The sequence below is a fragment of the Petaurus breviceps genome, unplaced genomic scaffold (genome assembly GCF_028583685.1).
Source record: "Petaurus breviceps papuanus isolate PSGF00001 unplaced genomic scaffold, PetGlider_PUasm1.0 140, whole genome shotgun sequence".
NCBI lineage: Eukaryota > Metazoa > Chordata > Mammalia > Diprotodontia > Petauridae > Petaurus > Petaurus breviceps.
In genome coordinates, this window is record NW_027185698.1 from 42,726,594 (window position 1) to 42,749,675 (window position 23,082).

General features: G+C 35.2%; 1 protein-coding gene across 6 annotated transcripts in view; it reads right to left on the bottom strand.

Annotated features, from left to right (window-relative positions):
• FAM193A (family with sequence similarity 193 member A) overlaps window positions 1–23,082 on the bottom strand; it is a 252,632-nt gene that overhangs the window by 62,825 nt on the left and 166,725 nt on the right. For 5 of the 6 annotated variants that reach the window (XM_069070946.1, XM_069070939.1, XM_069070911.1 and 2 more), the window contains 3 exons: window positions 8,729–8,853; window positions 4,381–4,528; window positions 1,337–1,414 (listed from right to left, as the gene is read on the bottom strand). In XM_069070946.1, coding sequence (XP_068927047.1) covers window positions 1,337–1,414; window positions 4,381–4,528; window positions 8,729–8,853 — 351 coding nt within the window. The remainder of the gene's footprint in view (window positions 1–1,336; window positions 1,415–4,380; window positions 4,529–8,728; window positions 8,854–23,082) is intronic. The other variant, XM_069070921.1, reaches the window with a different exon arrangement.

Here is a 23,082-nt window from a genome sequence, read left to right on the forward strand (position 1 = left end):
CAAGGTTACACGGCCAGTTATTTCTGGGTGTGGTGCTAAGTATCTGAGCCCGGATTTGATCCAGGTCATCCCAACACTGGAGCCGGTGCTCTTACTTGCTGAGCCACCTGGCCTCCCCTAAGCAATTGGGGTTAAGTAACTTGCTCAAGGTTACACGGCCAGGTGTTTCTGGGTGGGTGCTAAGTGTCTGAGCCCGGGATTCGATCTCCAGGTCTTCTCAACACTGGAGCCGGTGCTCTTACTCGCTGTGCTACCTGGCCGCCCCAAGAGTAGGGACTATTTTTTACCCTTCTTTTATTTCTAGCACATAATCTAGTGCCTGGAATATAGTAGACGCTCAATAAATGCTCAGCGATTTACTGACTGACAAAAAGATTGGAGCAACTCACAATACCACTACAAGAATATGACATTCCCTATTTTTACCATAGCCACATAAACATTTAATTTTTTTTCTACATCTCTACATGTTTGACTGCTGCTAATGGAAACCCAGAGTTGTTTTAATTTACATTTCTCAGATTATTAGTGGTTTTAACATTTTTTCATATGGCTGTTAAATATTTGTGAAGTTTTTCCCCCCAAGAACTGCCTGTTCATCTACATTTGACCTACATATACAATGGCATATATTTATCTATTTAAGAATAATTGTTATAATCATATAAAATCTTTTATAAATTCTAGATATCAGACTGATGTTCATAAGTGTTAAATATAAATTAATTTTCCCAGTTTGTATCTTTACTTCTTAATCCAGGATAACTATAAATCATTTACAATAATTTTCTCAATTAAAAAAAATTATGTCACAATTCTCTGGATGATGCTAAGTATGGGGAAGAGAATTATGTAGTGCAAACTAATAAAACTTCTAAACTTCACTACTGAATGACAATCAGTATAAAATAAGTCTATCTTAGATTCAATCACCTGAGGTTGTTTAGTTACTAAAGTACTACAAGGACGTCTATCATAAGTGGACCTCAAATTATGATCACTACTGACAGTATTATGATGAACTTTTTTAGTATTAAAAATATACTAAAAATTCAAATAATGAACTTTAGCTAAACTAAATACTGAAGGTGCAACATTTTCAAGAATTATTTCGCCTGTTAATACTCCTCCCCCAAAGAGGAACAAGTGAATAACAGTGAGAGAATTGTACTATGTAATTTTTAATGTCCTTAAAAACCCTAAAGAAACCTGTCAGAAAAGCAGTAAGCCAGGCTGATTATCAATGTCCACATCTTGGTAAGAAATAGCAATGTACCTGACTAATAAGTAAATTACTTTGTCAACCAAAACTTCCCCATTAGGTGCACAATCTTACCTGTTCTTCAATAAACCGTCTTTGTTTAAAAAATTCCCAGTCTTCTTTTAACATACGTTGTTTGGTTTTCATTGCCATCTAGGTAACAGAACACATGAAGATTATAATCTATGTTAGTACAGAACCATTTCCAGGATGCCTAGATCTTCAAATGACATACATGATTTAGATACCAAAAATACAATGGCTTAAATACATTACTTGGCATTTTAATGTAATGTTTTTCTATTTTCTTGAAATCATTAAAAATCTTAACATGGCAAAATATATATGTATATGTTAAAAAAAAAAGGAGACCTCAGCATCCAGTTCTACAAATGAAGGAAATCTGAGAAGCAATCTCATCTAGCCCCTTTACTTACAGATGAGGAAACAGGGGTATAAGGAGGTTAAGTGACGTAAGTACAGACAAGTAGTGAAAAAAAAAAAAAAAAGAGATGGAACTTGAACTCAAGGGAACCTCTGATTCCAAAGTCAGTGCTCTTACCACAGTACCACAAGTTTAAAATCTTATTTGGGAAAGGTTCAATGTATGACTGAATTCCCTGGTTTAACTTTTAGGCATAATTAAAAATAAATAAATAAAAGCAGACAAATTACAAAGTTAATTTAAAATACATGACACTTGAAATTCCTAATGATTGCAATTAACCATTTTATTGTTATAGGATCAGGGCAAAACCTGCTCTGTGCCTCTAGGTCTTTACTCAAAGGTTGGAGTGCCTACCACTAGAGAAATCAGAGAATCACATTGGGAATGCAAAGACCTCAGCAGTCCCTGAACCTAACTCACTCACTTTACAAATGAAAGCAAATGAGGTTCAATGAGGTTAGGTGACTTGCCCTGGGTCATGTGGGTAATAAACAACAATACATTTAAACCTAGATTCTCTGATTCCACCAGAATTCTCTTTCTTTCCTCATCACTGTAGAAGTGAGTTTGGTACTCTGGCATCAAGCTGGAAAAGCTAGCAATATGATTGATGACAGGTTAGGTCTCTTCCATGAGAATCAACCTAGTTAGATATAGAGACACTGATCATCACACAGCAGGTCAGCAAATTAAAATGTTTAAGCAAAAATAACTCATGTAAATCATCTATTAATTTTGTGATGGGTATGTGATTACAAAAGTTGTACTTACATGGAAGAAAGCTTTTTTTTTTTTTACGCAATTGTGGTTATGTAACTTGCCCAAGGTTATACACGGCCAGTTATTTTGTGTGGGTGTTAAGTATCTGAGGCCAGAACCGATCCTGGGTCCTCCTGACCAGGGCTGGCCCTCTTATTCACTGCACCACCTAGCCGCCCCAGAAAGCATTTTATAAAAAGGCACATCCCAGCTATCTACCAGGACACCAGTTTCCACACAGGAATCAGGCAATCTGCCCTCTTAGTTTTAATGGAACTGGACGTGCTGAGCCCAATGCCCCTAAACCATGTATTGCACTCTCCTAATCCTGGTTAAATTACTCATTTGGGGGGCTTCACTCATAAGCTGAACTCTTCTGATAGATGGATGAACAGAAATTCATTTCAGTAGTCGATCAGACACTTAAACACTTATGAAACATCCATTCTGTGTTAGGCAATATTCTAAGAACTGGAGATACAAAGAAAGGCAAAAGTTAATTCCTACCTTCAAGGAGCTGACAGTAACGAGTAAGGCAGCAAGCAAACAAACAGGTACAAACAAGCTGCACAGAGGATACATTTCAGATCATCAACAAAGAGGAGGCAAGGCATGAGAATTAAGAGGAATTGGTAAAGGCTCACTGCACAAAGCAGGATTTTAGAGAGATCTGAAGGAAGTCAGAGAAGTCAGGGAGGAAAGCTCCAGACATGGAAGAGTCAATGAAAATGCCCAGAATTGGGAGATGGTACTGTATTGTTTGAGTAATGGCAAAAAAACCAAAACAAACCCCAGTGTCATGGGATGTCAAGAGTACACAGAGGGTGAGTAAGGTATAAGAAGATTAGAAACGGGGCGGGGGGGGGGGGAAGGAGTTATAAAGGCCTTTGAATGGCAGAGGATTATATATTTGATCTTGGAGGTAAAGGGGAACTACTAAAATTTAATGAAAGGGGAGCAGGGTGACATGGTCAGATCTGTGCTTTAGGAAAATCACTCTGGCAGCTGAGCAGAGGATGAACTGGAGTGAGGATAGACTTGTAGCAGGAAGACCAACCATTAGGATACCACAGTAATTGGGGTGAGATGATGAAGGGCTGATAGAGGGTGTTGGCAGTCTCAGAGAAGAGAAGGATGCATATACAATAGACATTAGGAAATGTCTATTTCTTCTTCAACTCACTGTACCTAGCTAGTTAAAGACTATGCTTCACATTCCATCCAGCTGTCTACCAAGATATCAGACCCTGTCACCATTTATGCTTACCCAAATACTCCTTGATCCATTCCCCTTTTATCTCTTGCTCTGGGAATTATAATAATTGCTATTTATAAAGTATAATTTTATATTTGTGTATATTCATGTATGTAGATAATCAATGTAAACAGATCAATCTATATATCAATCCTGCAATCTGTATATGTGTGTACATATGACAACACAGAACAATAGTATTACAGAGCATTCCAGTGAAATCCATCCATCCATCTGGATAGCAAGACTGATATAAATCATATATACATGTGCTTACACATGCGCATACATGCACGTGCACATACATACACACAGACACACACACCCATGACCTAACAAGAGACGGAAACAGGCTACTATCATACATTCCCATATTAGTACCATTAAAAGTTGGCCAAAGGAACATAATCAAAGTCAGGCAAAAAAGACTAAGCTGACACATTAAGAGTGGGCTTCTTTCCTGATGTTTCTACTGCTTCACTCTACACTTCAAAAGGAAAAGTGACTGCTACTTATTTTCGATGTGGAAATATTATACAGACATACATATATAAGGCTTGGTCTATTCATGATTATTTATATATACAGTACATTAATGTATAAGCATACACATTAAACATCTGCATACACCACAGATACTTCTTATAAAATTCTTACCTGTTCATCTACATAATCATCTATTCTTTTCTGACATTCAAGCCATTCTTCAGCAACTCGACCCATCTCTTCTTCTAAGTGCTGATACCTTTGTAATAAGGTACTGTACATATCTTCACTACAAGAATCATGTGATGTTGTCCCAAGCCTGAAAGACAAAAAATCTTTTAGTAGGAAATTGAAAGAACTACCACAGAAATAAATGGTGGATATAAATAACCAAAATACTTCATTTATTTAAAGAAAATAATTCAAAACAAATAGGAGATTTCAAGGATATGTGTGTGGTTTTTGAGAGTTGCCATGGCCAATTTGGTGATGAACCTTTTAAGTTTAGCTCAAAGTCTTTCCAGTTTAGAAGAACGTAATAGGTTTACATTCCATCATCATAAGTCTTTGAGAACCCAGAGATAACTTCACACCATAATAATACATGAGAGTATAATTTCAGCATAGAAGGAATAAGGTATTCATACTACTTCCTAAAGTCTTGCAGAATGCTAAATAAAGTTCAGTTTTAGCCACTAATTCAAGAGATAGGCACTTTTTCTCCATTAAGATCTACCTGACACAACCTGGAAATGGAGGCTTAGGAAGCACCCTTGAAGCCTTGAATTAATCAAGGTTCATAAGTAAAAATCAACTTAATTTAGTATATATTCAGCTTATGATAAAGAAAACAGTTCTCATCTTCCAAAATTAAAAGGAATATATATATATATATACACACACACATATATATATATATATATCTATATCAATAATGTCCAGTTAAAACAAAGAGAACAGAAAGAAAAAGAGCAAAAGAGTAGAAAATGTAACTGGTCTAAAAGTAATAAGGAAAAAAGAAAAACAACAAGAAAGGAAACAAAAACAGTAACAAGTTTAATGGAACATCATACCTCCATTCTACTAAAGGTGAACTGTGTTTTCTAAATTATAGGAATGTACAGGGTTTTTCCTCTTTGATACCTCTACTGGTTCACTGAGGTTAAGAAGAGGAGCTAGAGCAGACCTAAACTAAAGGGTTCCTATCCTTTTCTTAGCTTTAGTTTTCTTATATGTAAAATGGATAATATATAAATGGACTGTTTATAGAGCTTTGGGGATGATTATGGGTAAGGATTAATGCTATGAAGAATATTTTCAATTTAATTCTATTTATTTTGGGCCTTAGACCTGGTCTCTTGAAGAGTTGCATATGAAAGGTGGCATGGTAAGTGGAAAGGGTGCTAGAATTTTTAGAAACTAGAAGACATGGTTTGAAATCCTACCTCTAATGATAGCTGGGTCACTATAGGCAAGTCATTTAACTTTTTAGTCTCAGCCTTCTTCATCTTTAAAGTGAGGAGAATAAAATCTACCGTATCTTCTTTGCTGAGCTGTTGTACAGCTCAAATGAGATAACATATGTACAATACTTTGCATACTTTGTACCACTATAGACACGTCAATTATAATGTTATTATTATCAAGAGTTAGCTCTTTCAGTACAGGGTCTGTGTCTTCAAGTTTTGCAAAATTCCTGGCATAGTATAACAAAGACCTAGATGTGGAAAACCTAAAGGAGGTGAATAAGTTCAAATCACGACGCAGACCTCTCCAGCAGAACTGACCATCTTAAGTTTTTACTGTGGTTTAACAGAAAGATGTCAGTGTGGATGAACTATGTTAACAATCAGAGGAGACTAAGACTAAGATTACAGACTTAGAGTTTGAAGGGACCTTATAGCTTCTTTGCTCACCTTCCTTTAGACAGGAAGAAATTGAAGAACAGAGAAGTTAAGTGTCTTGCCCAAGGTCATAGAGCTAACCATTTAGTAGAGCAGAGACTCAAACTTAGCTCCTCTGGTTTCAATCTCAGAGCACTTTTCACACTATGTGACCTTCCAAGAATGTGCAAAGCCACCAAAATTTTTTTTAAAAATCTGCATATAGCTATGGAACTTCTTCCAACTCTTCTGAACCCTAGCTGAATACTTGAAAGAATCATGATTATAATGTAAAACGTTTACAATTTCCAAAAGATCAATTAATTCTCAAGTTTCTGAGTATGGATATCACTGTAGGGAGGCAACAGGCAGAAGTGAAGAACATCTAATTAAAGGCAGATAAAATGATAAAAGGGAAATGAAGAGGCACAGAGAAATAGTGAAGGGGTTCTGGGAAAAGCATAAACTACATTCACTTTAAATTTCAGGGTCATTAATATATGACCAGTTCTAAACTAAGGAGCTTTTTATTTGTAAGATGAAAGACCTGAAGAATGAAAAATTTCTTTCAGCGTAGAATCCCTATCTTCACGTTCTACAAACTGCCTAGCACAGTAATATATACCAAATAAATACTCAAAACACTGATGATATTATTCCAGGAATATAAATACCCCACCTTCTCTAACCACGATTCATAGATCATATAGGTTTTTTGCTAGGACAACAGATAGATATTCTATCATTATAACCTTTGCTTTCTCAGTTTCTATGTCATTCCTTTGCAAGGTCAATCCTGAACCCGATTTCTACAGTTTTAGTTCTAGACTAACTGAAAACAAACTAACTAACAAACTGAAAAACTGAAATATCAAAGGAAACACTAGCTTTGCAGCCCATACTCACTGATATCCGCTTCCTACCCCTGCAAGATAGCAGATTTAGTCTCCTTTTCTAAGTTATGAAATATAGAAGATCAAAGATGTGATCACACTGGGAGCAAAGCAGGGGGGATGTTTCCCAGTGTTGTTCTTGTCTCATTCTGGGTTAACCAGCACCCAATAATTAGGTATAAGATATTTTCCAAGACAAAGTTTCACTGGAATCCAGAGAGGAAAACAAAATGAGTATTCCATCTCAGCAATAACAGCATTAAGTACTGACAGGCCTGATGAAAAACAACAATGTTTAAGAAAAAACTTTAATATCTTAATTTTAATTTTTCTAACATGAGATAGAGTCTGGCAAACAAACAGTATACGTTCTGTGCAAAAGTCTAAATGTAAAGCAGGATTTCTCATAGTAGACTGATTAGAAATGCTCATATGTCTCTTTAGATAAGCATGTTTACTGTAAAATCACAATACTGACATTGCAATAAATCTTTCATTTTTACTGGTACACTTTAAAAAATGGACCAGAAAAGTAAATGAATACTGGACAGGTTTGTCAACATGATCAGTATCACAGTGTCTGAAGCAACCACAAACAGTACAAATACTTTAAGGAACTAGGCTTGCATATACTTTATTAAGTTTTTACATATACATGTTATAGAAACATTTGTACATTAAACCCTCAACTTTGAAGTTAAATTAGGCAAACAATTCAACATGGGCCAAACTAAGATGAAATTTATTTAGTCCCAATAAGAAAAATTGTATGATATTTTATAAACTTTTGTCTATTTGAGGGGCAATGTGAACAAATATAAGATATCTTTCAGGGACCATGAATCATACTGACTTGAACTCATTACAGTGCTCACCAAATAGTAGGTGCATGATTTTCTCACCAGACTAATTTGTGTTCTTCTATAATACTGATTTGATTTTTAATCACTTATTATTAATTTAACAAGTGTCAAGTAAGATGACAAAAACAGCTGAGTTTCAGAAAAAACTAAAAATGTATTTTAGAACCCTCATTACTTTGATTCCTCTTTCAAAGATGTTTCTGGTTCATTTTACTTAATCCCTGCAATATTATGTGGGACTCCTCACCAGGATACTCAGCTCCAAATCTCTAATATAACATTTGGGGAGAAGAGTAGAAGAAAGAGAGAATATACAGAGAGTGAAGAGAGGCTAGAATAAAAGAAATGATGCAATGTCAAAAAGGACTGAACAGAAAGTAAACTATTATTTCCCCACTGTTTTACTTAGTCTCTTTTTCTTCCACTAACTTTTCTGAACTTCATTTTTTAGGAAGCAATTCTGTATAGGAAAGAGCAAACACAAGCTTGTTTCTGTATGTGTGGAAGGAATGGGAGAAGATGACAGTGAGAAGGGAAGGAGGGTAAAGATTTCTTAAAAGGTAACAGGATTTGGAAGTGGGAAGCAAAGACTGGATGGATATCTTAGGACTTGAGTTTGAAGGAACTTTAAAGGTCTTCTAGTCCAATCATATTTTACTATGAAGAGATTTAAGGCCCAAAAAGCTTCCAAGAAAAGAGGTAAAAAAAATTAGAAAAAGAATAACTGAAGTAGGAAAGGGGCAAATACTATTCAACAATAATTTACCAAAATAAGACTTATCCCTTCTTTCTAAGAGTTTTTGTGACTGCACTATACCAAAGGCAAATAAAGAATTCTATTGTTACCAATATTAATTTCTTATACATATTAAACAAATACCTGAGCTGTGAAAGCAGTGTCGGCAAGCTGTTCTGGAGGAGTGGTTCAGAAAAGACCAAATTTTCAAAGAGGTGTTTATTGTGCAGTTCCCATGTCACCTGGAATTTTTTCAAATGCTCATTCTCCTAGTTTAAAAAACAAAACAAAACATACAAGCACACACAAAATATACTAAATGGATGAAGAAACATCAAAATAACTAGATGTCAAAAATATGGGAATACTTGCTTACCCATTTAACATTAGTTTACCCAGGAGAGGTAGGTGTGTGTGTGTATACACACCCAACTTTGAAACACCTAACATTCTTAAACATTTAAACTTCTACATGGTTTTTTAAAACATCTCAAAAGTTACAAGTTACTAGTAATATATTAAAGATCATCTCTTACATAGTATATTTAAAAAAAGTCATATAATTAAAACATAAACAGTTAAAACTTTTAAAATACTAACAATACGAAGAATTAATTTTCTTAAGTTTGGGGGGCTAACTTATAAATTTCTTCTCTTTGGCAACTGTACTAACCTAAGACTAAAGCTACTTTTCTACTAATGAAATTCTCCTTTGTCAAAAGACTATCTTCTATTTCTTTAATTAATGAATTACGTTATTTTTACTACTTAAAACAATCTTTGAGTTAAGACATGATCATCACAAGAAATGATACCAAGATTAATCTATTACTGCCTCTTGTATTTGAAGATCACACAACTAACAGTATTGTTTCAGTAGCAGAAATTATTGATAACCTATAATACTGATTTTCCTCCTAAAGATATGGATGTTCTTTTTGCAAACAGCTGGACCTGTGTGAAGCTGTGCTTCTGAATCATTAGTTGTATATAAGATCTTGTTCAAATTGTGTCATTTTCATTATATATTATTCCTTGTTCAACAATGAACAGTTTTAGAAACTGACAAAGTTGCCTATTATTGTCTCTATAGAGGTTTCTTCAACCACTGATTACCAATGGCAAATTGTTTAAGTTCTCTGCTAGCATATTACCTTTTCACATTTTTATTATCTAACCAAAATGAGTTGAAACAAGTATGGCTGGGATGCTGGTAGGCTGACTACACTCTGAGGCTTCTTTGTCATTACCTTGACAAAGGTTTTTTTCAATGAATGACTAAACATGAATGACAGATTAAACTAGTCCAGAAGCAAAATGTGGTATTTTCAGCAAGTCCCACCCTTGCAAAATACAGAGACAGCAGATTGATGGAAAATTCAGTCCAGTAACATGCCATCATTTTTCATAACCTCTGTAAATAAAGGATAGGGAAGCTGGCATGAAAAACAAATCCACAGAAAATCTTAATTTGTCAATAATTTTCAACATGCTCTTCTACCTATAGTTTCATTGTTTTCTTTTTACTATCTCACAAAGGTGTTTTTTAAATTTTAAAAGTGGACTAAAAGATTGGCAGCAAAAGGGAGAAGAGAGAGACCCAGATATTTCCACAAATAAGGTAGTCAGTCCTGAAGATGATGCCACTGAGAAAATTATATGTTGACATAATTATAACAATGTGCAATAACATATATATGTATATATAAAAATCTAACTGATCCATTATCAGTAGAACATATCTAAAACTACTTATACACTCCTTCAGCAGGTCTTTTCAGGTATGGAAATCTTGACTTTATCAGCACTTTTTTTAACCAACTGTAACCTGCTGAATGTCTTCTATAAGAAGTTCAAACTTGAGTATACTTCAATTCTGAGAAACCTTTTTCAAGAGGAAGCATAAAGAAAAACCACAAGATTTACTAAAACTGCATTTAAAAATTTAATTACTTTTTAATTTGGAGATTAAATTTGGAGTTTAAATAAAATTCATTTCATTTCTTCAGAGAGAAAATTTAGAAGTCGGGATACAGGTCTAGCAAAAGCAGAGTTCCAATCACTGATGAAGTAGCTTGCTAGAAACTAAGGCGTTTCATTTTCCATTCCTTAGGAAATTAATGCAATTCCACTGTCATGGAAAAGCAGATATGTCAGAAGTCTTTGTTGAAATGTTTCATAAAAGTCCAAGATCCTGCTGTCTTGTGAAGTTAAATCCAGATTTTTTTGATTATTATCACCTTTAGGTATGAAGTATATTGCAGATATGTCACATTAAAGTTTTAAAACTAGTTTCATGATGTTTTTGCATGCATGACTGGGTAAAATAAATAGAATAAATGTAACCTCAACCATTTCTGCATTCTATAAGATTGCAATGAAGATTATTAAGTGAAGCACAAAAATATTTTCTTGAAAAGTTTCAACATTTTGGTAAGCATCTGAAGTTATTCTGGTGCCTTTAAGGAGGTACTGCCAAAGTCAGGAAGAAATGAGCATCAGTAGTAGAGAAGCAGCTTTGTTAAAGTCACTGAATAATGATAAGGTTCATGTTCCCTATATACAGCATGCTATAAAATTAATATTCATTGTAGAATACCAGAGACTGATGTTATGTGACTGAGGAAGCTAACTACTAATAAGACAATATAAGAAACAAGTTATAGGATGTCAAGTAAATAGTGCTGCTAATTAAAGAAAAACGAGATGCTTCAGTTGTTGCCAAAATCATCTTTTGAACTTTTCTTTTGTAGATAATGATGGAAATGTATGACATCAAAGAGTATTCCATATTTCTTGAGTAGAAGAAAAGTCCATGTAGACTGATCATCACGCAAGATTAGACTTGGGTATCTTGGTAGGACGCCATCAAGTACAAGGGCTTTAGGTTCTAAAGTGCTAAGTTCAACAGATGGAATAAAATCCATACTGACATATCTATGCCAATTATTCAAACTGCAGGTAGCACTGTCAGTGCCAAGCGAAAGATGAATCAAGAATGTTGCAGCTTCAATTCCTTTTCTAGCTAAACTAAAGAAACCAGCTTCTAAAACTAGTGTCATTTTGCTATAATATCTAATAAGCAATAATTACATGAATAACCCAAATTAATTAATCACCTAAGGTAAGACTTTGGCCTATACTAGCTGTTAAATCAAACAATGCACACTACCCCCTTGAAAGTAATAGGGGTTTTGAATAAGAAATGGTACCAATATAAAACTGTGAACTTCATTTTTTTAAAGCTACTTTTGTTTTCAGGAATGAATTGAAGTTAAAGAATACAAAGATAAGTAATCTTAAACTATATAATCTAAACTGCATTACTTTGACTACTCTTTAAAAAAAAAGACAAAACAAAATGCTAAGAGTATATTTATTATTCAAACTCTTGACTAGGAAAATGGTCCTTTAGGAAACACAATCTTATGGCCGTAAGATCTCTGTTATATTTACTTATGGTATCTAAAATACTGACCCATTATCAAATTATTTGCAGTCTATCAAATTTATTAGACCACATACTCAAAAAAACCCTTTAAACTACCAATTTGCTATGGCAACATGGTCTAAAGTAACTTTTTTTAGTTTCTTAGTCTCTAAAGAGCTGAGAAAGGCCTAACTTTAGATAGCAATCCCTTGAAGCTATATACCAAAGGAGTTTAATTCCTGCCCTGCCTAAAGGAAAGACTAATATGTTTGGTTTGGGCTAAGTTTTTAACATGAGCTTTCTGTACTGACCATAGTCTCTCCATGCTGATCTTGGTTTGGTGTCTCTTCACCTGCACAGGGGCAAAAAGTCTTAATGCTTGTTCTTGAACCTCTCCAAATAGCTGGACTCCTTTGAAAGGAAGGAAAATCAGTCACAACTTCACCAAGAAAAAATGGTTGGAGGTCTAAGACTTTCCCCCCTAAAGTTATAAACTATGCCCTGAACAAGAAGCCTTACACTGAAATTTATAAAAGTTACAAGATGATACACTCTTTGGAAAGTCTATCCCTTAGAAGGTAAAGGGGTCCATTCTATATACTCGACCAATGCAAACTAACCACAAATTCCATGTAACACCACTTTCCCTTGCCTCAGTTGTGGCAAGAAAAACCAATAAAAATTCCAACAATCTCTCTACACACTTCTACCAATTAACAGTTACATCAAATGCAGAGTGTTAAAAACTGAGCAGAAAATTGGCCAGCAGAATGCCTCTGGATTTTAACTACTATATCAACACATCAGTCTAAGGCGAATAAAATCTAATTTCATACATAAGAACAGAATCTTGGATTGTCAGAGTTCTCACAGAACAACATCATGGTTATTTCTTGAGTGCTCCACCTTCTGATAAAAGGGGGAAAAAGAGAGGAACACAAAGAGAAAAACTCTATAACGTAGGTTTATCACTGGACCTAGAAATACTCCTATATACCATGGAGAATAAAGGTTTCACAGCATTAGGTTACTCTCAACACTTCTGGTAATAGCCAACATCATTTACCTATAATTGAGAATATAACAATTTCTTTCAAGCATATTGGGTTGAAAGAAAGGAGAAACAATACAGACGCATACAAAATGTTCAAGAAAACAAAAATCAGGTTTTAATTACTTTATTTTACCTTTAGTTAAAAATTACTCTTAATGCCATTATACAAAGAACTGAGAACAAGTGAGCTTTTATTACCACCTATAGTTAATTTTGAAGAAAATGTTGCAATTGCAGAGCTGATTCTATGACCATATAAAATCATAACATTCAGCACATAGTAAGTATAGTGTTGAAGTGAAATGGAAAGAAATCCAAGATAACATTTTCAATTCAACAGGTACTTGCACATCAATTCCCTAACCATACATTCAACATTGTACGAGGGGATAAATACATGGTCTTTTCATTTAAATATAAGTTCTTTCAATATTTCTGGTTAGAGCAGTTTAATTCTACTCAATTATAAAGAACTTGAGTTCAGAGACCCCAGCTTAGGAGGCAATGATTCCACGGAAAAAATGTAGCCTTTAGAGTAAGAAGATGTGGCTTCAAATCCTGGTTCTGCTACTTGATAGTTGGGTGACCATGGGAAAATCACTTAAACTCTATAAGGGGGCTGAACAAGATGACCTCTATGGTCCCTTCCAGCTTCTAAATATATTGCCTGTAGCACCAAAAAGAATGTCATACAGAGTAAAGGATGTCAATATATATCTATGCAATGGTTATGGGTTGGGTTATATGACTAGTAAGATCACTTCCAACTCAAAATTCTGTGAGGGGAAAAAAAACAGTGAAAAGGATTCCTGCCACTGAAGTGGTCAGGTATATTTATCTGAGATAAAAAAATAATTGTCTATACCTCACTTATTCAAGTATTTGTTGAGTACTTACCACGTAAAAAACTCTGCGAAGTACCACAGGAAAAACAGTGAAGTAAAAGATATGATCCACAACCTTAAGGAACTTGTAATTTAGTAGGGGGAAAGGAACTGAGGAAGACACACACAAACTATTAAACAAGGTAGAACGTATGAAGTACCAGAGGAAACACAACAGATTATGGAAGAAGTTATGGCTAGCTAAGGGGCTATGAAGGAAAGCTTAATAGTAGAGCTCTGAAGGATGGGTAACATTTTAATAAGAAAAAAAGGGGGAATAGCAATCAAGGTAGGCAGAATTATACAAGAAAAGGCCAGGAAAATATATAGCATATTTAGGGAACTTCTGGGTGGATGAGTATGGCTAAAAAGCAGGGCAAATGGATTTTTGTGACATAAGGTTAGAAAGCTAGTATGGAGTCAAAATTATGGAAGGCCTTAAATTCCAAGTTAAGGAGACAGAGAAAGAACTAATTATTAAGCATCTAATTTATGTAAGGCACTGTACTAGGTTCCTATGGTACAAAGACAAAAGTAAAACAGTTCCTGCTCTCAAGAAGCTCATATTCTCTCAGCTGAGACAATATATACCTAAATAAGTATACATGGAATAATAAATTCACAGTAATTTGGGCAAACAGAGCTATAACACCTGGGAAGATCAGGAAAACCTTCATGTAGAAGGTAATACATAAATGAGTCTTGAAGGAAATAAAGAATGTTAGGAAGAAGTGATTAGGAAGATTTCATATCTTTCCAGATGCGAAAGATAGCCAATATCTAAAGGGAGGTGCAAAATGGTCTTATGTATAAGAAAAAGAAAGAGGGCCAGTATAGCTAGGCCATGGAGTGTGACAAGGGGAGTAATATAAACAAGGGTGGAAAGTTAGGTTGGGATTAGATTATGAATACCTTTAACTGCCAAAGAGGAATTTATATTTTATCCTAGAGGCAATAGGGAGTCACTAGGGGTCTGACAAGGTCAGACCTGCTCTCTAAGAATATTATTTCAAGAAATCTAGATGGTGTCAAGCTCTCTATGTCCATAATTGAAATAATATTTTTCTCTCTCAAAACTTCCCTAACTTTATTTCTCTTGAAATAGAGCACTAAACATCCCAATCACTAGAATAAACTAAAGAGTTAACCAGGGCAGTGAATAACCTTAAGACCATTCCATATGAGGAATGGAATAAATGGAGATGTTTAAGGGGGAGAAAAGAAAACTTAAAGGGGACATGGTAGCTTTCTCCAAATATATCTGAAGGGCTATCAAGTGGAAGACAGATTAGATTTGCTCTGCTTGATCCTTCAGCAGGACTATTAGTAATGGACAGACGTTTTAAAGAAGCAATTAAGTCTGAATATAAGGGAAACTTCCTAATAATTAGTTATTCACAGACTCAGTGGACTTTCTTAGAAGCTGGAGAGTTCCCTTACACTAGTGAGGTAAACACAAGCAGGATGAGCACTTCTTCGGTATTCTTTGGCAGATACACCCACACCCTCTCACACTCTAGCATTTCTTCCAAATTTGAGATTCTATCACTTTTGATTCTTTCCTCTCTCACCTTCCGCATAAAGTCAGATCTTATCAATCCTATCTGTGTAGTATCTTTCCCATCCTTCCTCTCCCTCACTGCCAACTCTGACAGTAATCATTTTTATATTAATGTCTTTACCTTTTTTTCACCTACATATTCTAGTGAGAGGACAGTCAGCCCATTTATTTCCCATATCTGGAACTCTTTCAGCTCTATCCTGTCTCCAAACTTTGTCTATGAGGGCTGCTCAATTTAGGAATATGGATTCCTTCCAAACTCCCCTTCCTTCAAGATCCTAGACTCACCACTAAAGTCTCTGGCACTGTCAAATGGTTCTATATCAGAGAAAGATGCGCTTTTCTCAGGAGAAAGGACATTAAAGAAGACGAAACCATCTGTTTTGTCATTGCCTCTCAAGGATCATTAGACCTTTCAATATAATTTACAACTGAAAACTCCTACATGTGTTGGTTCCTCCATTAGAATATGAGTTTCTTAAGAGCAGGAACTGTTTCCACTTTTCTATTTCTATCCCCAATGCTTAGCATACAATAAGTACTTAATAAATGTTATTTATTGATTCACTGAGTGCCAACTTCCCCTCAAAGTCTGCACTATGAGATAATCTCTTCTGTACTCAAATGTTTTTTGGCTCTAAGCCTTCAAACTTATCATGTTCCAATTTACCAATTATTTATGTACGATTTCTTTTGTTTTATTAGACTATAATTTCCAGAGAACAAATCTCTACAATATCTATCTTTGTAATGGTAGTACCTACCCTAATGAGTAAGTACTTAATAAATATCTGTGGAAAGAATATAGAGACTGATAATTCAAATCCAAACTTAACCTAGATCATTTTACTTTGTAATCACTAATCTATTTAAAAAAAGAAAACAACAAACCACCAATACTGTAAAGCTTAATCACTTAGCAAATCATTAAAGACATACTATAGCTAAATAAAAATGCATTATCATTTCAGACTAAGAAGCAGGTAGTCAATTCTAGAATATATATTTTTAAATGTAATTTTATTACTGTCAAGTAGAAATATTAACTGGAACTAGAGTAGCCAAATATTTACGTAATAATAGTCTTTAAGAGCATCTACTTTAACAATACAGAATCATGATGTACAATGAGGATATGTCAATTATAAATAAATGGATACTTTTAAACTAGATTTTCAGTGCTTGAAAAATAGTTCTCTTAAGAAACTTAAATCCTTCAAACTTTTTTTACACAATCAAAAGTTCAAATGAGATCACAGATGAAAACACTGAGGAAAACAACATAAGAATATAATAGTGTTTACTGGCTTAGCAAACACTTTCTTCAATGTAATTTAAGTTTACTTTTTTCTGAGCCACTACAAATTCCAAAATACTGGGGCTGGAAAGAATCAAGTATGCTTCTATGAAATAACTTTCCTTAATACTTAAACTCTTAGCAGAAACTAAAAGCTTTAAGATTATCTTGGCTACTTATTAAATACATGAGTAAGTGTATTAATATTCTGAAGAAAAACACAAACACACACATATACAAAAACACAATCAAATCTTTGAAGAGCTGAACATGACATAAATTACGAAATAGGGAGCTGATCAGTGTTGATCTGTTATACATCAGAGCAAGTGGCTATACCCTGAGCTTCTGAGTACAGTACTTTCCATTACAAGACACCATCTTGATTTGAAACAGAAATGTTAAGTAAACTTCTTGTCCTTGAAGACTGTACAATGTAATTGGAGAGCTGTGAGCCATGATAATACTTACAAATTAACATCTATATAAGCTCTAATTAATATAATGTAAATTAGGAATATAGATAAAATGGAATAAAGAAATGACTGACTATAGAAATTTAAAAAGAAGTAAATATGGATCTGATGTAAGGAAAAGCTTTCTATTAGAGCTACCCACAATTAGACTAGGCTACCTCAGGTAGATCTCCTTTACTTCAAACAAAAGCTGAATGCCTAAATTGCCAGGCTCTCCTTTCTAACCACAAACATGCCCAGGTCTCTCCTATCTTCCAAACAAGAAAACCAAAAACTTTCCCTTGATCTTTTCTCCAACTCAAGCTACTGTCCTTTCTGTCCTAGGCTTCACTGCTAAACTGTTACAAAAAATAATCTATACTTGCTGTTTCAATTTTCTTACTACTCCTCAGTTCTCACTTATCTAGTTACTAAACTACCTTCTGCAAAGTCACCAATGACATCTAAAGTGCCAAATCATCTAGGTCTCTTCCCATTTTTCATCTTCCTTGACATTTTTGTAGGATATTACATCACTAAGCATACTCTCTATGTCCTGCTGCTCTTTCTGCCTGTGGTATCTGTGACCCAGATCAAAGGATCACAAGAGCAGTGGTGAAAAGAATGTAAAGTTCACCTAGTGAGCTGCTGGGTAGTGTAATGGGGTAGAGTGCTGGACCTGGAGTTGGGAGGATGTGTGTTTGAATTCTGCTTCAGACACTTCCTGCCTATGTGATCCTAAGCAATTCATATAACTTCTCTCTCCCCTGGCTTCCTCCTCTGTCAAATGGAGTTAACAGGACCCATAGCATAGAACCGTTAGGAGGATCTGAGGAGAAAGGATTTGCATAGTATGTTGTAAATATCAGGGTGCCATACCTATGCTAGTTATAGTAGGCAGCTAAGTATGCGCGATAGAATACTGGACTTGGGAGTCAGGGAAAACCAAGTTCAAACCTCGAATGAGACACTAGCTGTGGTATCTGAGGCCAAGTTCATTTAACCACTCTCAACTTCAGTTTTCCTATCTATAAAACAGAGACAGTAATAGCACCAACCTCACAGAGTTGTGAAGGTCAAATGAAACAACATATAGGAAGTGCTTTGCAAACTTTAGCTACCTAATCCACCCCCCTTCATTTCATAGATGAGGAATTTGAGGCCCAGAGCTGGAAACTGATTTGCCCAATGTCACAAAGGTGACAGTGGCAGAATTGAAATTCAAATCCAGATCCTCTGACTCTACGGTCTTGGTTCATCTATTGCATCTCTAATCATTCCACTCAAGTCTCCGTTCCTTGTTTATCTTTCTCCTCCACACACCTGGAAAATGTGGATATTCTTCCTAAGCCTTTGAGATCGACCCTATTCTCTTTTTTTTTCTACATTCTCTCTTGGGTACCTTTTACAGGGTGGGTAGGTATTTATATACACTCCCTGGACACCCCTCCCCGCCCCACATCCTCTGCATTATTCTCCTGCATTTCTAATTGCCTGCTAAATACTTTTACTCAAATTTTCTGCCAGCCCCTAAATTCAAATGTCCAAAATTGAATTCATCTTCTCCCACAAATTAGTTGCTCCTTTCAACTTTTACATTATAGAATCAACATTTTATATTAACATTTTCCCAGTTACCTAGTCTTGAAACATTGGAGTCATATTTGACTTTCTTCTCTTTTTCAGCTCCCACATACAATAAGTTGCTATACCTTGTAAACATCTCCTGCATTCATCACCTCCATGTAAGTCACAATACCATCACCCTAACTCACAGGCTAATAGATCTAGAACCACAAGGGATTTCAGAAGCCAACTAGTCTAACACCCTCATTATAAAAATAATGAAATTAGCACCCAAGCAAATTAAATGACTTGCCCAAGGTCACAGAGGTGGTAAGAGAGGGAACATTCTGAACAAAGGTCCTCTAATCTAGGGTGTTTTCAATACTGTATCTGGACCATCTGGACCTCTGACTGGTACCTTTCTAATCCATCTTTACATAGCTACCACAGTATTCTTTATAATGGTTGACCAATTATACCACTTCATGGCTCTAAAATCTTTAGTTGCTACCTCCAGCCTAAGGGGTAAAAGATCTTCTCTCTGGTGAGGAATTTAATGCTCTCCACAATCTGGTTAACGCTTACTCTTTCAGGCTTGTTATATACAACTCCTTACAGTATTCTCTAAGTTCCAGGAGCACATGATTACTGGCTGTTCAATCTTCTTTTGCTTGCCTCTTTCCCTATGTACTTATCCAGGCTGTTTTCCATGCTAGTAACATATCTGATCAACATCCCTCCCTGTGGAAATTCTCTTCTCAGTACAGCTCAAATACTACTACCTCATGAAGCATTTCCAGATTTCCCACTTCTGTAATCAAAGTAATTTTTCTCTACTTCTATTTTCTCATAGTCTACTTTAGAGAAGCAAGGAAGAGCAAACAGACAGCAGTAGTGAAGAAGGATTTGCTCCATGAGTCAGAAAGACCTAGGCTGAGTTCTATCCCTGGTAAATACTGGTTATGCAGCCCTGGGCAAGCCAGTACCTTCTTAGTACTCCAGGTTAAGCTCTGAGAGTAGGGTGTACAGCAGGTATAGGAAGATCTACATGGTCAGAGGGAGGTCTTGTCTCCCATACCCCCTGCCAATAAAGGTATGCTTCAAATACTTTTCATATACCATCTATTAGATTACAAGCTCTATAAGAAAGAGACTGCGGAGTTGATCATTTTTCATTCTTCCCTGGTCTAATCCCTTATACTTAATAAAGGCTTGCTGAGTGGAACGGAAGCTGATGAAATTATGTGGGAATGCTTTATCAGAAAGTAAGTTTAAAGAAGGAGAAATGAAATTAATGTTGTCAGACACAATTGTGGGAGATATGGGCCTGAGTAAACTGTGAATTAAAGTGTAATTAGTTGTGCTTTAGTCTAGGAGACAGGCTTTGAGATGATTTCTTAAAGATGAAGGTACTAAAGAGAAATGAATAGAGGCAGAACACTTGTATACAGTAACAATACTGTAAATGATCAATTATGGATGACTTAGCTATTCTCATTAATACAATGATCCAAGACAACTCTGAAAGACTTACTATGAAAAAAGCTATCCATCTCCAGAGAAAGAACTGATGGAATCTGAAAATAGACAGAAGCATATTTTTAAACTTTCTTTATTTTTCCTGGGCTTTTTGGTCTATGTTTTCTCTTATACATGAATAATATGGAAATACGTATTGCATGACTATACATGTATAATCTATATCAAATTGTTTACCTTCTCAATGGGGAGGGTTGAGGAGGGAGAGAATTTGGAACTCAATTTTAAAAACAAATGCTGAAAATTGCTTTTATATGTAATAAACAAATAATAAATACTTAATTTTTTTTTACATGAAGGTGCTAAATTAGTACTAGATACTTAAGCTAATGTTGAAAGTGTGAATTCAACATAATAACAAAGATATTTGGGCATTCAGGAGAATGATAACATACAAAATGTTTTTTTTTTCCCCTTCAGAAGATTGTTCATATTGCAGAGAACTTTGAATTGAATAAATAAAAGATCATAGAATCAGAGACTTTAGAATTAGAAGGGACCTTAGAATCAGTCTAGTTCAATGGAACCATTTTATAGAGGTGTTGACTTAACCAAAATCACAAGAGTAGTAGAGCCAGGATTTGAATCCAGGGCCTCTGACTCAAAAAAGGAAGGTAAGAAGCAGAAAATTAGCCTATACAAGGATCTATTAAAGGACATGGGTATATTTTGCCTGGAGATTTTGCAGGACCCAATAGCTGTTTTCAATGCAAGTATCTGAAGGTTTACTACATAAAAGAGGGATATTATAGAGATTACTGTACAAGTGTGGGCTAGAGTAGTTGGCCTCTGAGGCTCTATCCAAGTCTATGATTAGTCTGAAGTAAAAGCATGCAAACAGTAAGGCCAGCTAATAGGATTGTTGAGGGGCAAGATGATCAGTAGGCTAGGCTGGTGGCTATACAAAGGAACAAAGAAAAAAAAAAGAAAGATGTTTCAGAGGAAGAACTAGTAAATATAACGATATGGTGACAGACTACATAAAAAGAGGACCAAAGGGAAGACAGGGGAATAGGCAAAAACATTAATATCTCACTTATTTAGCACTTTAATAAAATGCTTTCTTCACAACAACCCCACGAAGTATAAAGAATAGGTTTTATTATCCTCATTTTATAAATTACTTCCAAAGGGATGAGCAGTTACTCTCATGATGCAATGGGGAAATCAGGAAGGAGTACAAAAGTAGATAGTGCACAGGTTCTTTTTTTTCCCCCCTTTTTTTGGAGGGCAATTGGGGTTAAGTAACTTGCCCAAGGTTACACGGCTAGTGTTTTTGTGTGGGTGTTAAGTGTCTGAGGCTGGAACCAATCCTGGGTCCTCCTGACTCTGGGGCCAATGCATTACTCACTGCACCACCTAGCTGCCCCAATGGTTCTTAACCTGGGGCCTGAGAATGTTTTAAAAATTTTTTTGGATAACTGTGTCAATGTAATTTGTTTCCCTTGTAATCCTATGTATTTTATTTTATTCATTTAAAAACCAAAATTCTAAGGAGTTCATCAGAATGTCAAAGGGCTCTATGATACAACAAAAAGTTACAAACACTCCTGATGAAGACAAAGATTTAATTTCTTATGTATTGATTTCTTCAATTTCTAATGTGTAAAAAGCTTAAATTTTTAGGTAGGATATTAAGGACATCAGAGATTGAGAGCTAGAAGGACCTCAAAATGTCATGTAGGGGAATTTCTCAAAACAATTATGACATCAAAGGATAGAGAAGTTAACTTAGATATTTTCAAGTTAACTTTCAACAGATGAAATTAAACATCAGAACAAAATCCAATTAGATGGAATAAGAAACAACCTATTTATTCACATCATGAGGTTTGTTTTTTAATAACTGTATAGTTAGGGGTGGCTAGGTGGTGCAGTGAACAGAGCACTGGTCCTGAAGTTAGGAGGATCTGAGTTCAAATTTGGCCTCAGACACTTAACACTTACTAGCTGCGTGACCTTGGGCAAGTCACAACCCCAACTGCCCTCCAAAAAAAGCAAAAAAAATTTAAAAAAAACAACAACAACTATATAGTCAGAAATAAATTCCCTGGTATGAGTCCAGGATTTTAAAAGTCCAACCTCTAGTGAATACTACCAAAAGAAAAGAAGTACTTAGAACTCATGATGGAAGACTATGTTAGGTGTAGTATTTTCCCCCGCCCCAAGACTATTTCCCTCAGTGCTTTTATAGATGTTGCTAGTTCAGATAAGCAGTTTGACAGTTTAGGTTTTTAGGATATATGAAGTACAAGAGAGTAAAAGGAAATGAAGAAAACTGCTACTAGGTAGCAAGAAGGAAGATCTATGAAAGGTCCGTTTTCAACTCTGTTCTGTTGCTTTGACTTATCTCTTACAATGTAAACTATACAATAAATTGAACTACTTCCTATTTCCCAAAGGCACTTTAAGAATTCACAACCCCATTACTTGGTTCATGTCATTCAATTTACTTTAAAGAAGTGACCTTTGAATTAGATTTAAAATAATTCCATAAGTGTTGAGGATAGGGTTTGAGACTGTCTAACAGTTCAATGAAGCCTGAATATAGAGTACATGGTGGGAGAATAGTGGATATAGATATCTGGCTATAAAGGAAGAGTGGTACCAGATTGTGAAGGAATGGGATGCCATGAAAAAGAGTTTTACCTTCTCTTGGAAGTGAATAAGGAAGGATTCAACAAAAGATCTTTGAACAGAAAAAGGACATGG